Genomic DNA, 15,202 nt, shown 5'->3' with positions numbered 1-15,202 from the left:
AGCATAGAGATTAGTCAAACAAGTTAACAAATTTGTCATTGTGGCCAAATGTTGTAATTGCCAGTGTATTTAAAAAAACTGTTCTCTGTTGTAATGTTTTATTAATTGTTGTAAATATTAATTTTCTATTGATATACCCAATTGTATTGTGAAGTGTTATGAAGTATATTAATTTTCTTACCTTGGGAGTGAATTTTTGCAGATAAGCACATGTAGGTACAAAAGGCTAAATATACATCTGAAAGCCTTGGTGAATAAACATTTCAACTTCTGCTGTTTGTTTAGTTGTGCCATTTTCATCACTAATTTGCCTGAATACGCACACTAACGCACAGAATTGCACACTGCTGTTATTCATTTGAACTCAATTGCATTGCATTTCTGACCCAGATTCTATAAATATTGAACTTTTGGTTATAAAACAGTCTTAACCTCTGTAAAGGGCCATATGTCTTTATTATTTTGCATCTCCAGCTGCATTAAAACAAAAATGAATATATGACAAATACATCTCCTTGTCACAATATGCCTGATACAGATGGCTTCTATTGCAATTCCAGCTAAAGCAGAAATCTTTAAAAGGTTGTAAAACCAGAATGCTATAAAGACAAAGACCAATGTACAGTATCAGGACCAAGACTGAAATACAAATAAACCATAACGAAATGAGTGCATTTCAATCAGGCACATTAACATTCAGAAAGTTCAGTAGAAATAAAACACTGCATAAAGAAGAATGGTATTTGCTTTCTTTTTTTGATTTTGCTTTTCTATGCATCAGTTATTTGCAACTTCTTCCCAAAATGTATCATAGAAGCATCATAAAAATAACAAAATAAATAACCGATGTCAATTGCTTGCACTGAGTCACTGAAACATACAAGCATTATTAAGAACAACTTTGTGTGAGTTGAATGCACGTCTTTATATTAAAAAAGAATATGCTATTGGTAATTGAAAGTATCATTGAGCGAACCGGTGAATATTCATTATAAGACCAAATGCATTCAGTAGTCAGTAGTTCAGTAGCCCATTCATTCAGCCAGTCTTTTGCCTGCATCTGTATATTGTGGAATATTCAACAATACCCCTGCGTTGTAAATATCCATATCAAGAAATGTCCATGTGAGACTTAACCCTCCACAGGACAAAGGCTGAGAGTGTCTCCATTTCTGACCGCTCCATTGGCTCTGTTCCGAGCTTTCCCGTAGTTGAAAAGGTTGTCCTGCTCACTGTCCAGCTCTGATTCTGACATCATCAGGCTGGAGTTGTGCTCTGTGCTCCTGTGTTTAATGTCTGAAGATGACAAATGCAGAAAAGTGAATGCAGTAACTGCAATTACAAGCCTCAAGAAAGAACTACTCTAAAGAGCGTCAAACTTATTTCCTCACTGCAAAAATACTGTGGAATAAAATAAATCGGTTGTGAAACTTACTGTACTTTGGCTGAAGCTCCATCCTCTCCTGCTCGTCCATGTTGTCTAGTATTGTGTACTTGGTTTTCTTCCTCACTTTAGTGCGTCTCCCTCTACAACAGTCCAAAACAAACACATAAATATAGAAACTCATAACACAGGTACACAAAATCATGCCATTTTAAAAAGGGTCCTTTTATCATGCCATTTAAAAAAAAAACAACTCCTTTTAATACTGGACTTGCAGTACTGAGAGGAAAATACACTACAGTTCAAAAGTTTTGGGTTGGTTCTTTTTTTCACATTCACCAAGGCTGAATTTATTTAATAGGAAATACTGTAAAAAGAGTAATATTGTGAAATATTACTACAAATTTGTAATAACCATTCTTTTGGAGGATTCTCCAATTAATTGAAATTTCAAAAGAATGGCATGTGATGAATAGAAAATTCAAAAGAAAAGCATAAATATCTGCCACATTTCATAAATTTAATTTGTCCTTGCTCAGTATTCATTCCTTTCAAAAAAAATCTTACTGACCTAAACTTTTGAACGATAGTGTATATGACATAACTCATGCCACATATTTAAGGCAGCGGCTATTTGCAAGTGCAAATAGCATATTTTCTTAGCGATAGATACTATTTACACTAAGTGCAATTAGCAAGTTTTCTGCCATTTACATACCACTTATTGCAAATAGTGGCAATTATCTGCACCCCATAAAACAGTACGCAATAATAAAGTAGAGTGTAAATTATAGTTTTAATTCAAATTATTAAATGGATGCCACCTTATTGGGACAATAAATCCCTCCCTACACCTACCCTAACCCTACCCGATACGTTTTTTTCAACTTTTTGATTATTTCGTAAATTTTTATTGAAAATGAATGCCTTTCCGATGTGATATGATATTTGAAAAGGGAGAAATATTTTTGAAAAAATGTTGGCGGGTTCGAACTCTGGTCGATCGAACTCTTTTTCAGTGTTGACTATCCCAATCAAACGTTGGTGGGTGAAGTTAGTGTAAATAGCCTTTGCCAACAAGGCGGGCTATTAGCACTTATTGTAAATTGACACTCCGCGTATTTAAACACACACATTGTCTACATGCAGTAATGGAATCTTTACCACCTTTTACAGCAGCAGACACAAATCCAGCTGATGGACAAGAGGAAAATGATTGTCACGAAACAAGAGATTGTGACATACAACACACTCCAGTCTGCGAAAGGAGACAGAAGATTAGCCCTCAGCCCTCATCACTGTAAAACATTCTAATGATTACATGACAGAACATCAGCAATATCCTTAGATTATTTAGCAAAACGTGAAGCATCAATAAAGGTGTGTCACGTTAGTAAAATTTCATGGGCAAAAACGGTCCATTGTCAGTAGTATAGCGCTGCATGAACCTTATTTTAAATTTCTGATTTACATGAGAAAACGTATTTGGAGACAAAGAGGTCACGCTAACCGCAATTGCTCTCGCCATCATCAAGGAAGCGGCGAATGGGGTTCTCCATCCAAAGAGGGTCACAGGAACAGCTCTTTGTAATGGGATCACACTGACCACGTCCAGAACACAGCAGCAAACACACTGAAATATTCACAACCAAGGTAAAATCAGAAAGACTGCATTATCAACCTTTTTATTTATTATATGGCTGTTCTCAGATTTAGTGAAATTAAATGGAAAGAGTCACTTACTGACTATGTCCACTCTTAAGACCTTAAAGAGCAAGAAGTCTGTTTTCTCTCGCAAAAGCTGGTTTCTCAGCAGATGAGCGAGCTTAGGCCCTGGAATTGTACCATCAGGACCCTGCACTGAAAACCTAAATACAGTGCTAAACACAAGAAACACATGTAGACTTTAAATAAACTAGGGTTAGTCTCTAGTAATTACAATTAGCTTAATTTATGAACCACATAAGTTCACATTTAGATTGGTTCGGTGAGTTTGGTTGTCGTATGTGTAGTACCTGATGTCTGACTGGCCATGCAGGCCCTTCAGTGCAATGTCTGAGTCCAGAACATGCAGTAATGCGGCCAGCTGTCTCACCACTGTCTCCTTCTGCTGCTGACTGACCTGAGCTACACCCACCTGCAGCTCAAGCTCCACCTCCTCTCGCTCGCGTGGATCTGCACACAAATATCAATGGCATCAAACGAGCAATTTGTAAATTGATAGAAAACAAAATGACTTAATATCAGAATATGCTACCTAAAATGTTTACATGAAAGTAAAAAATATCCTGAAAAGGTTTATTAAGCATAACATAATTATGAAACACAGTACCATTCAAAAGTTTGGGGATTAGGTTTTTTTTTTAAGATGCAGTCTGTAAATAGCCTCTTTGTCGCCATCTCTGTTTGAAACCTGCAATTGCAGTTATTTGCGGAATTATCTTTTTTTGCATGCGTTGTGCGTCGGTGTGGCTCCTCAGCACGGATGTCAGTCACCACACCGGTGTGGATACTGTACTTCGGAATCACAGATTCTAGCCTACGTCTTGGAACTATGACCCAAATAAGAATTTTCACCGGATATTGTCATCTGAACAAGTAAGTAATAAGTCTGCCACTTTTGTTTTGACCAACTGAGGAAAAAAGCATTACAATAAATCATGCTACCAATGGTGATTAAATCTAACGATCGCTTATATCATATCCCTTCAAATCGTGCAAATTATTATTGTTGTTATACTTTGTTCTCAAATTGTTAAAGTTAACAACATTAGCATTGTGTATGTAGTGTGTAGATTTCAACTTCTATACAGTAATCTCTAATCATCTTTTATTTTTAACCCAAAAAGCTAATATTCTTCCTTAGAACTGATTCTCTTTAAAATATAAATATTGTGCAAACCCATTTAGGCTATCTGTAATCAGATGAACATTTAAAACTGGAGTATAAACTAATTTCAGTCACTTGGGTTTCATAAACATAACAATTTCTGGATTACAATCCATCATAAAAATGACAAATTTAATTATTCCAGCTGCTGTGAGATAGGGCTATAAATGATCCGCCACCTTCTTATATTTACAGACGTGACATCATGATGCGGCAGCGTACTCGAATTTCCCGCCAATTCCTTACAGTACCACTCAAATTAGAAACCATTATTATAAGTTTACCATTGTGAATTGGGCTAAGGTAAGGAGATGTTTTGAACACTGGCTGGTAATGAACTTGCTCAAAAATTGATTTTGGTAACGGACTGCAGCTTTAAGAAATTAATACTTTTATTCAACAAGAATCCATTCAATTAATCAAAAGTGACAGTAAAGATATTTACAGTTACAAAAGAATAAAATAAATGCTTTTTTAAACTTTATATTCAATGAATCCTGAAAAAAAATAGCGGTTTCCACAAAAATAATGTTCATATTAGAATTTGTAAAAACACTTTAGAATATCATGTTTGTTTGTTTTTTACTGTATTTTTGATGAAAATAAACGCAAACTTGGTGAGCATAAAAACTTACCCCGACCCCAAACTTCTAAATGGTAGTGTATTCTTAGCAGGTACGACATGCCAAATAAATAATGCATTCTGAACATCTAGCAACTGTTTTCCTACTATGATTGCGTAACATCGTACCAGGGCGTACTTCCACAGTGGCTGTAGCCATGCTTGAGCGGCCCTGGATATCCGTAACCCGGAGCTGGAACAGGTACGTTCCTTCTACCAGGTTGGCGAGGTAAAGAAAGGCCTCATGGTCTGAACCATATAACACATCCTACTCTCAATGGACGTGAAACAAAAAAGAGAGATTATCAGGTAAAACACTAAGCCGCAGCAAATGGTATAGAAAGAAACACAAATATCTAACTCACCCCGGCAGCAGGGCTCTGTTCATCTCTGACCCAAAGAAAAGACACATTCGCTATTCCACTGTTGGATACGGAGCCTCTGAGCACCAGAGAGTTGTTGGGTAGAGTGAGTGTGTGGCTGCCGCTGGCATGGGCGACCAGTGGCAAGCTTTTTGCTGTGAATTTAATAACACAGAATAACTGGTCACTTCCTTGAATGATTGTTTTTACATTTTTCAACAGAATATCTATTGTTTTGTTATTTAACATCAGACAATATATCTACACAAATAGGACAGAAAAATAATTCAAATTATAGAAATACAAAGTAATTATATATATATATATATATATATATATATATATATATATATATATATATATATATATATATATATATATATATATATATATATATATATATATATATATATATATATATATATATATATACACACACATTTGCTTGTTTCTGCTCACCTTCTTTAATGGTGATGGTCAGGACTGCACTGCCTGTTTCTCCCTGCTGATCCGTCACAGTCAGCCTGAACTTGTAATTCCCAGATCTCATGCCAGTCGCTATGGCAACTGCTTTATTGGCATCTTTTATCTTCAAGCCTGGAGGGCCACTTCACGGTTACATATGAGGAGAGTGGTGATGGCACATCAATACACTTTTCACCAAAATCCTTCACTATTCATGCAACACTAAGGGTGAGTGAAAATGTAGAAATGTGTTCTGAAATATGAGACCGTCTGTAAGGTAAATATTCAGAAGCAGGATGAAGCAATAACAGATCCTTATGAACTATTCAATTCATTTGTCCTGTTATTTTTGGAGTTGGGATTTTTGTGAATCGATTCTTTTGTTTCAATGAACTGGTTCAATAAATACTATTTTTATTTCCAAGACCTCACATTTCCAGATTCCCTGTGATATTTTACATGCTTTAAACATATTTTAATAAACTGCCTATGTCCACTACTGTTAAAAAATTTGGCTAAATGTTTTTTTTTTCAAGAAATTAATGCTTTTATTCAGCAAGTACACATTAAACTTGTCGAATTTAAGACATTATTACAAAGGATTTTTATTTCAAATTATTTCAGTTCTGTTTATCAAAGAATCTTGAAAAAAGGTATCATGGTTTCCACAAAAATATTAAGCAGCACAACTGTTTTAAACATTGATAATAACAATTCATATTTCTTAAGCACCAAATTAGCCTATCAGAATGAATTCTGAAGTGTCATGTGACACTGCAGACTGTTGTGATGGTTGCTGAAAATTCAGTTTGGCTTCATAGAAAAAAAATTACATTTTTAAATATATTTAAAAAGAAAATATTTTGATTGTAATATTTTACAATATTACTGTTTTTACTGCATTTCTAAGCAAATAAATGCATCCTTAGTGAGCATAAGAGACTTCTTTCAAAAACATAAAAAATCTTACTGACTCCTAAGTTATGAATTGTAAATAAATGTTTATATAACAAAATACAATTTTATATAATATAATAAAATACATTATTTATAATTTCATTTAAATATATTTGCAAACAAACTGTTTAGTCCATGAACCAGTTCATTGTAAAGAACTAACTAGATGATTCATTCATTGACCAGACATCACTAGTTCTGTCATGACAACTCTCGGAGGGATTGGCATGGTAATGTACATGAAAATGTTAATGTATTTGGTCTTGGCGGAATAGATCTGCTACGCTGCTGCGGCGGCAGAGCAAGTACCGAAACTTGCTACTGCCAATACATCCACAACATGCTGCTGTGAGCATGTAGGTAATACTGCTGCTGTACATATATCACATACGAATAACCCCCTATAGCATACATGAATCACCTCGTAGCAGATCTGTACAGGTGGAGCTGGGGAAGGTGGAGGGTTTCTGAATTGCGCTGCCAAACTGCTACAGCAAATGAAAACCAGGTATTTGAATACTGAGCAATGAGCTCATTGGCTACTGATACAGGAGAAAACCAATCAGCTGAGCCATATGATAATGATGTCATTAGGTCAGATTGATTTGGACCTATCGGACTGCGCCAACTTAAGAGTTTCACGCCAGAACTCTGTGTTTATGCCAAGTCACTGTGCTAGTACCTGATCAAGTCCCATTGGTAGCTGATGATGGCCTGATCGTCAGTGCTCTCGCTGCCATTCAACATGATGCTGTTGACTGGAAGGAGGATCTGCCTGTCTGGTCCTGTTATAGCGACTGGTGCTTTGTTTGCTACCACACACAAAAAAATTTCACATATAAAGGATGCATAGTTTTTCTTCATACACACTGACAGGTGAAGTGGATTTGTTTTACCAGGCAGTACAGTGACCGAGACAGTGTCTGAATCCTGTTGACCTCTGGAGTCAGTGACAGTAAGCTGAAACATATACCGACCCTCCTGGAGATCAGAGAGCTGCAGGAACGGTGATCTCACATCCTGAAAACAAGTAGCATATGAAAACATCAATTCAACATCAACTGCTCAACATTTTCGTCTACCTAAATTTACGTAGATTTAGTGCTGCAGCACTAATATTAACCATAACTGACAAACTCCAAAATGTGTCCTTAGTAATGCAAGACCAACTTCAAAACAATACATTTGTGCACTAGGTACAGTATAGGTCTTATTACCTGCATGGTGACCTTTTGGCTCGGGCTGCTGCGATGGACAGTCCAGAGGTAGCTTGTAATGGCGTGGTCATCCGTGCTGTGGTTACCCCACAAGGTGAGGTGGTTGACAGGCAGGGTGATGACCCGGTCAGTGCCTGCTCTGGCCTGAGGAGGGTCATCTTTTGGTATGCTGACCCTTACTGTGGCAGTGCTGGAGTCGGTCAGCCCATCAGAATCAGACACTGTCAGCCTGATGTGGGCCAAGCAAAAATCAGGTCAGGATAAAGTTAATGAGGTTTAGCCAAATTAAAAAAAGCCCCAGAGGAATTGGCCTCCAAAGATTTCAACAGTTTCAGAGACAGTGAATGAAAATTGAAAACTGCACAATACACAGGCCTATTCATACAGTACAATCTTGAAGACAAGCTAAGTCCTTACTTGAAGGTATATTCTCCTGGTGAAAGATTTTGTAGCTGCAGTACAGGTCTATCAACAGGGCCTTCAGGTTTCCAAAAAGGGCCGTCTACCTTCTCCCACAGGTAACTGACTATTCCAGCATCATCCACGCTTTCTGGGAAGCATCGAGATTTACATTTGGTTAAAAACTCATGACTTAAATTATGTAAAGAAACAACAGAGAGAAACGGACACAAGCTACATACGACTTCCATTAATGATGAAGATGGAACCTTCTTGGAGAAGCAGATCTTGGCTCTTGGGAAGAGTGACTGCATTTGGCGTCTTGTTTATATTCACTGCTGTAGATTGAAAAATTAGGCACGTAAACAATGTATGCTTGTTAAATAATATTATCTAAAGAAGTATGATCTAAGGAAGGTGCAAGTACACCAGGGGGTACTGTGAAGTTTACTTTAAATGCATAATTATGATTCAGCAATGCACATTATTCCAAATACAGAAGGCCATACCTGCAGTGTCATCATGATTTACAGAAGCAGTTAGTTCAACAGTATTTTGAGGCAGTGTTGCTTCCACAGGGCCACTAATGGACACAATCAGTGCTGTTACTGAACACAGAGAGTGTGTGAAAAGAAAGTATAAGATAATCTGAGTAATACTAGTGATGACTGCATTAGTAAGCACTACTAATAAATGGAAATGATGCAATAACACATCTGTAGCACCTGGCTCTTCTGAGATCATTGGCGGTGTGTCCTCAGTGCTGGGTGGAGTAGTGAAGGAACCACTGACTGTGCTGAACCTTGATGGCTCTGTGCTAATGTCTTGCAGGACGTTAGGTGCAGCAGCTGCAGATGATATGTTCTCTGGGTCTTCTTCAACCTTCAACTACATAATACTATTATTGTTAGAAATTGCAACAATATAAAATAGAAATATAATACATTTAAAATTTTAATTAAAACAATAAATAAACAATAATATCCTGGCCAGAGGAGAACTGGCCCCCCAACTGAGCCTGGTTTCTCCCAAGGTTTTTTTTCCTCCATTCTGTCACAGAGGGAGTTTTGGTTCCTTGCCGCTGGCTTGTTCAGTTGGGGACACTTAATTTCTAGTGATTATCGTCAATTTGATTTTGAAGATACTATTTAAACTAAACTGAGCTAGATAATGACATCTCTGAATTCAATAATGAAATGCCTTAACTGAAAATTTACTGACACTCTATCCTCAAATTTGATACTGTCAAGTGCTTTGACACCATCTGTATTGTTAAAAGCGCTATATAAATAAAGGTGGCTTGACTTTAATGATAAAAGAAAAATTGCTTTTCTCAATTACTCAGCTGTGTCAGCACAAAGCTTGTAAACTAATACAGGACACCTGTATTAGAAAATGTGTTGTTTCCAGATCTCACACAGCAGATGAGACATGAAAGACTGATTAAGCACTTGGCCAGAGTGAGAGTACATTTAAGACACCATGTTTCCCAGTGACGCCACAACATTAAAATAGAATCATGACATTTCAAGCAATGATGAATTGGCAACTATGTAAAAGAAAATCAGTTCCTTTCATTTTTGATTACCATGCCAACAGCCTTGTCAATTTTATATTGATATTTTAAAAATGTAATTTTATGTAATTTATAATGTATATATATTCATAAATATTACATACTCTATACTGTATGTAGTACATACTACATATATACTATATAAAATATGTCATTTATTCCTATGATGGTGAAGCTGATATTTTAGCAAATTTTATTACACTTTGATGTCACATGATATTTTAGAAATCACTCTAATATGCAGATTTGGTGCTCAAAAACATTTTTTCTTATTATTACAGCAATACTGATTTTTTTGAAATATTTTTATGGAAACTGTGATAAACTTTTGCCCAATTTAATGCATCCCTGCTGACCCCAAGCTTTTAAACAGCGTTTACCTGTCCGTTTTTAATGTCTTGACGATGTCTGAAAATAATACGCATGAATCTGTAACACTCACCCTTGTGTTAAGTGTCGTGATTACTGGGGGCGTAACATCAGAATATGCTTCGATAAGAGATGATTTGCTTTCATTCCTTATTTCTGGGAAGTAATTTGGAGGAAAGGGGCTGCTTTCAAGAGGGCCCTGCACTGTTGTCAGTTTTTCACCAACTCTCTCTGTCTCTGATTGGTTGAATTCTTCTTTTCCCTGAACAACTGGCCAATCATATAACCCAGGCCGATCTTCTTGTTCTACTGTTGCAGCATCTCTGTCTTCATCTCTTTTGTCCTCCAAACTTCGGAAACTCTCGGCATACTCAGCATCAGTGTTGTCCAAATCCTGAATGCCTTCTAACAAGCCAAGGTCCTTCATGGGGTCCTCCGAGCCCCTGTGCCTGGGCAGGGGCTGCCAGTGGTTTGGGAAAGATTCTCCTCGAACCAGGGATTGCAGAACCAGTGTCTGTGGGGGCCCACGTTGCAGAAATGCCAGGAGGGAGTCAGTACCGGGTCTCTGCTTTGGCTGGCAGTTCTCTTTGCGCTGACAACTGAGGACATAGCAGCGACGCTCAAAAAACCAGGCCAGGTCACAGCCCGAGAGATCACAGCAAGCCCCCGCACACTGGGCCAGAGACGACACATCCGGAACCCGCAAAATACTGCTGCTCCTCAGCTCCGGAGACACTACGCTCTCAGAGTAGGTTGCGGCCTGCCAACATTGTCCCGATACTGCATCAACAAAACAACAAATGCAAAACACAACAAATGCATGATGAAAGATATTGAAGTTTGTCATTTTAGATTCAGGATACTAATATAAACGTTACACAAATGAACTCCTTTATACAGTCCACCGCAACGTCTTCACACACAAAATAAGTTATTTTCCCAGTCTTTTATGTGCTCAAATGATGACAAATTAAATGGCAGCTTGATAAGTAAAGCACTGCCAGATGGCAGAATCTGTTCACAGCACAAAAAATAAAATAAAATAAAATAAAATGTGAATTTCTGAGGCCTCAAAATAACAACATGATCAACACTTTGCTGGAAAGAAATATAATAATATATTACCATAAAAGCCTGATGCATCAAATATGATAAAAAACATAAAACATATATGCAGATATTTTATATAATTCATCTAATGTGTCATTAAACAAATCTGATTATAATATTTATTATACATATGTCAGGATTTACATGATTAAGTTACAGGTGTCAACATCAACATACTTCACAACCTGGGCTCTTTTTTATACTATTTATGGATTCTAACTATAACCCAGAATAGAAGTGCAGACCTGTCTCGGTGGCGAAGTAAGTACTGCAGAAATATATATACTTGCCTCTGATACAGAAGAGCAACACAAGTGTGAGAATTGGTGAGAAGAAGTTCATGATGCCACTGCTGCTTTTTCACAGCGATGGATCCTGACGGTCAATCCTTCTTCACGCTTAGGTTAAAGACAGGGGAGACAACACAGGCTAGATTATCACAAACAAACAGGAGAAAAACTACAATATGGCAGGAGCATCAATCAATTAATAATAATTCAAAGCAATTCTAGATCCTATTTGTGGCTGGGCCTTTTGTGATTTGACTTCCACTCTTCATAGCAACCAGCCCCTACGGCTCAGATACCTCTGGAGAAACCTTACATATGATAGCCTACTAAAATACATTATATTATCTGCGTTATGTTATAGTACATTATTTAACACAACTGCCACTAGTTGTGACATAAAACAAGCAAACCACTAAACACAACAGGGCTAAACAGAAAGGCAACAGCAAGAATGTGCGCTATTGTGAGTTGTAGCTGTACCAGTGGGATGTGACGCTCTTATTCCAGCATCTGTTTCCATGACATCGAGAATCAGCTTCCGCACTGCTGCTCGCGCTGGATACACGCTTCTGGAGTAATGCTGGGATGAAGGTCTGGTATTACGGCAGTGGTGTTGAGATGAAGGTCTGATATTGCTTTGAATATGTTGAGGTGTATGTCTGCGCGAGGGAGTGTGTCAACAGAGCAGACAGAGACGAGCAGGGCGGGGTTTGGGGGAGGCACGTGACATCTCTGTGATGTTGCAGAAACACTCAATACATCCTTGAATTGGTACATTAATTGCGTCTTGAGGACCAGTAAAATGTTTTTTTTTTTTCATTTTAAATTTCATTTAAATCAAATGTTACATAATTATATTATTTATTATTTAAAAATACGTTAGTAAATTACCATTATTAATGATAATATTACTATTACGTCAACAATAAACAACAAGAAAAAGTAATAATTTTCGCCATTTCACACCATGAAAATCACCTGTAAAATTATATTATTTTATTACGTAAAAAACGTTATTAAATTGCCATTATTAAGTATAATATTACTATCTTGAGACTTCAGAGTTATCTTCAGAGTTCATCTCGCAATCGTGAGTTAAAAACTTGTTACTGTAATTCTCGTACTTGCAACACTGTTTCTCAGTATTTAGTGCTTATTGAATGTAGGCCTATAGTAGTTCGACAAAGGTAAATTTAATATAAATTATGTAAAGGTGTAAGATTATGTGTTTCAACAGATATTAATATGATTAAAATTATGAATGACGTCTAACCTGTTGCATAATTTTCATATTGTTGGTATATATTGGACATAATGCATGCTGTGACTAATTTCAAAATGTCAAGCTACTTTTGTCATCATAGGTATTATGCTGCTACAGTATTTTGTTTTTAATAGACTAAATGTGTAAGCTAAACAATTGACATTGCCATTTTTTTCTAAAACAGTCATACTTGCTCAGGAGAGCCCCTGTAGGCTGTAATGACACTGCACCAGGTCTTGTGGACACCAAAGTTCAGGGGAAAACTGGGAAGAAGAAAAAGAGACAAAGTGCCACATCCCAAATGAAAGCAGCCAGTGAGTGCTCTCAGGTCACTGCTGAAGAGCAGTCATCACCCTCACAACACCTGCCTGAGCACCTCGAAAAAAGGTCTGCAGGATCAAAGCACAAAAAGAATACCCGAAAAGCAAGAAATCAATCTATTTCACCTGCAACTTCTCCTGCAAGTTCCTCTCGTCAAGATAAAACCCAGAGTGCACAGCAAACATCAGCTCGTTTTACCTGTGACCAGTCAACCCAGACAGAGGCTTCCCAACTCCAGTCTGTCCAAACACAGTCAACACAAACCCCTCCAATCCATTGCATACACACGCCAGCAACAGAATGCAAGTCCACCCAGACAAAACAGTCAGCTGATGAGCAGATAACCCAGTCCAGTCATCTGACACTGATATGCTGGAATATAGATGGTCTGGATCCAGATAATGCCTCTGAGTGGGCCAAAGGTCTGCTTTCACACTTAGGAAAGTAAGTGTTACCATTTTTAAAAAATATATTTTTAGGATGCAAATTTCTTTAGATCACATTTTAATACAATATGTTAACATTGTACTGCAATGTCCAAGCATCAATACAATATGGTTAGTTTTCCCCAAACGCTCCCATTTGTCAAACAGGTACTCCTGTCCCAAACTTGTTGAGCCAGTGTTACTATATACTAATAAATATACTCAAGAAACAATCAATGTTTTGAACCTACAAATAGGTTACTTGTTTCCTTTTTTATATTAGGTTGAAATAAGTATTTTAACATTAATATCACTGCACATGTCTACAGCATTTAGCACTCTCACTTATCTAAAAATACATAATGTATTACAGAACCACTTACAAAAAGACTTATATGAATGAACTACCAAGTTATGATTTTAATGCAGGTACCGTGCAGATGTTATACTATTGCAAGAGCTGGTTCCTGTTAGTTTGAAGATTTTAAAGAACATTATGAAAGATTATCAGTTTTTGCAAGGTATGTCAATGATCGCATGCAAACTTAATATCTAAATAGTGTTTCTGGTATGAGTTTTAGATCATTTTGTGTTCCAGGCAGTGAAGATGGCTATTTCACTGGCATTTTGCTCAGAAAGGACAGAGTGCAATTCCTCCAGAGCAATATTGTGAAGTACCCCACCACAGAGATGGGTAGAAACATGCTAATAGTACATGTAGGTTTTTGTTATCCATTGGATAATTGATTTAATATACCTTATTATGAATATTGCTTTTTTTCCCTTTGACCGTATTTATAATGAAATGGTCATACTGTAAATTTAGAGCATTCAAAATATTTAGCTTCCTGTTTCTGTTTACATTTTTATTTAGGCAAGCTTTTTAGGCCATCCACTATGCATTATGACATCTCATCTGGAGAGCTGTAAGGCAAGCTCTCAAGAACGCTTGAATCAGCTGCAGAGAGTCTGGAAATGGATGAAAGAGGCTCCACAGGACCACACAGTTATATTTGGAGGAGATACCAACCTTAGAGATTGGGAGGTTGTGTATGATACATGTGTTTGCCCTGATGTTCTCAAAATCAAAACTCAATACTCCTTCAAAATGCGATGTGTAAGTTTGTTTGGCGTGTTTATTATGACAGGTGAAGAAGCTCGGGGGGCTACCGGATGGTATCTCTGATGTGTGGGAGATGCTGGGAAAACCAGAGGAAAGCAGATTCACCTGGGACACATCTATCAATGATAACAATGAAATTCCTAATTCTATACGCCTGCGATATGACACACTGTTCCTAAGAGCAGCTGCAGAGGGTGCCAAACTACAGCCAGAAAGCATGACCCTGATTGGTCTGGAGAAGCTGAAGTGTGACTATTTCATCAGCGATCACTGGGGCATCCTTTGTACTTTTAAATTGGGAGCATCAGAAGAGTAGCATGTCACTGACTGATATTTTTAATGGCCTGCACTTGATTGAATGGGTTGTTAAAAGGATAGTTCACACAAAAATGAAAGTTCTGTCATTATTTACTCACCCTCATGTCGCT

At 37.2% G+C, this 15,202-nt stretch overlaps 2 protein-coding genes across 3 annotated transcripts; one reads left to right on the top strand and one right to left on the bottom strand.

Annotated features, from left to right (window-relative positions):
• Positions 1–432: 432 nt before the first annotated feature.
• LOC306887054 (dyslexia-associated protein KIAA0319-like) lies at positions 433–12,380 on the bottom strand. Of its 2 annotated transcripts, none has more exons than XM_079444525.1 (18): positions 12,122–12,380; positions 11,642–11,749; positions 10,315–11,021; positions 9,022–9,184; positions 8,539–8,634; positions 8,315–8,447; positions 7,898–8,126; positions 7,577–7,700; positions 7,363–7,492; positions 5,718–5,866; positions 5,262–5,413; positions 5,026–5,164; positions 3,400–3,559; positions 3,128–3,264; positions 2,895–3,017; positions 2,552–2,642; positions 1,436–1,527; positions 433–1,296 (listed from the first exon to the last, which is right to left on the bottom strand). In XM_079444525.1, exons 2-18 carry the CDS (start codon positions 11,691–11,693, stop codon positions 1,133–1,135), a joined length of 2,841 nt encoding a protein of 946 aa, XP_079300651.1. In that variant the 5' UTR covers positions 11,694–11,749; positions 12,122–12,380; the 3' UTR covers positions 433–1,132. The 2 variants fall into 2 exon arrangements, with proteins under 2 accessions (XP_079300651.1, XP_079300650.1); XM_079444524.1 differs by adding an exon at positions 8,806–8,904 and having other exon boundaries at positions 11,642–12,160.
• On the top strand, positions 12,227–15,090 carry LOC306887829 (tyrosyl-DNA phosphodiesterase 2-like; the record flags this gene model as incomplete). Its single annotated transcript, XM_079445833.1, has 6 exons — positions 12,227–12,265; positions 13,090–13,670; positions 14,081–14,172; positions 14,250–14,368; positions 14,526–14,696; positions 14,800–15,090. 6 exons carry the CDS (start codon positions 12,227–12,229, stop codon positions 15,088–15,090), a joined length of 1,293 nt encoding a protein of 430 aa, XP_079301959.1.
• Between the last annotated feature and the right edge of the window lie 112 nt (positions 15,091–15,202).

This window comes from Barbus barbus (assembly GCF_936440315.1).
Source record: "Barbus barbus genome assembly, chromosome: 21".
NCBI classification, from domain to species: domain Eukaryota; kingdom Metazoa; phylum Chordata; class Actinopteri; order Cypriniformes; family Cyprinidae; genus Barbus; species Barbus barbus.
This window is presented reverse-complemented; position numbering and strand designations above follow the sequence as displayed.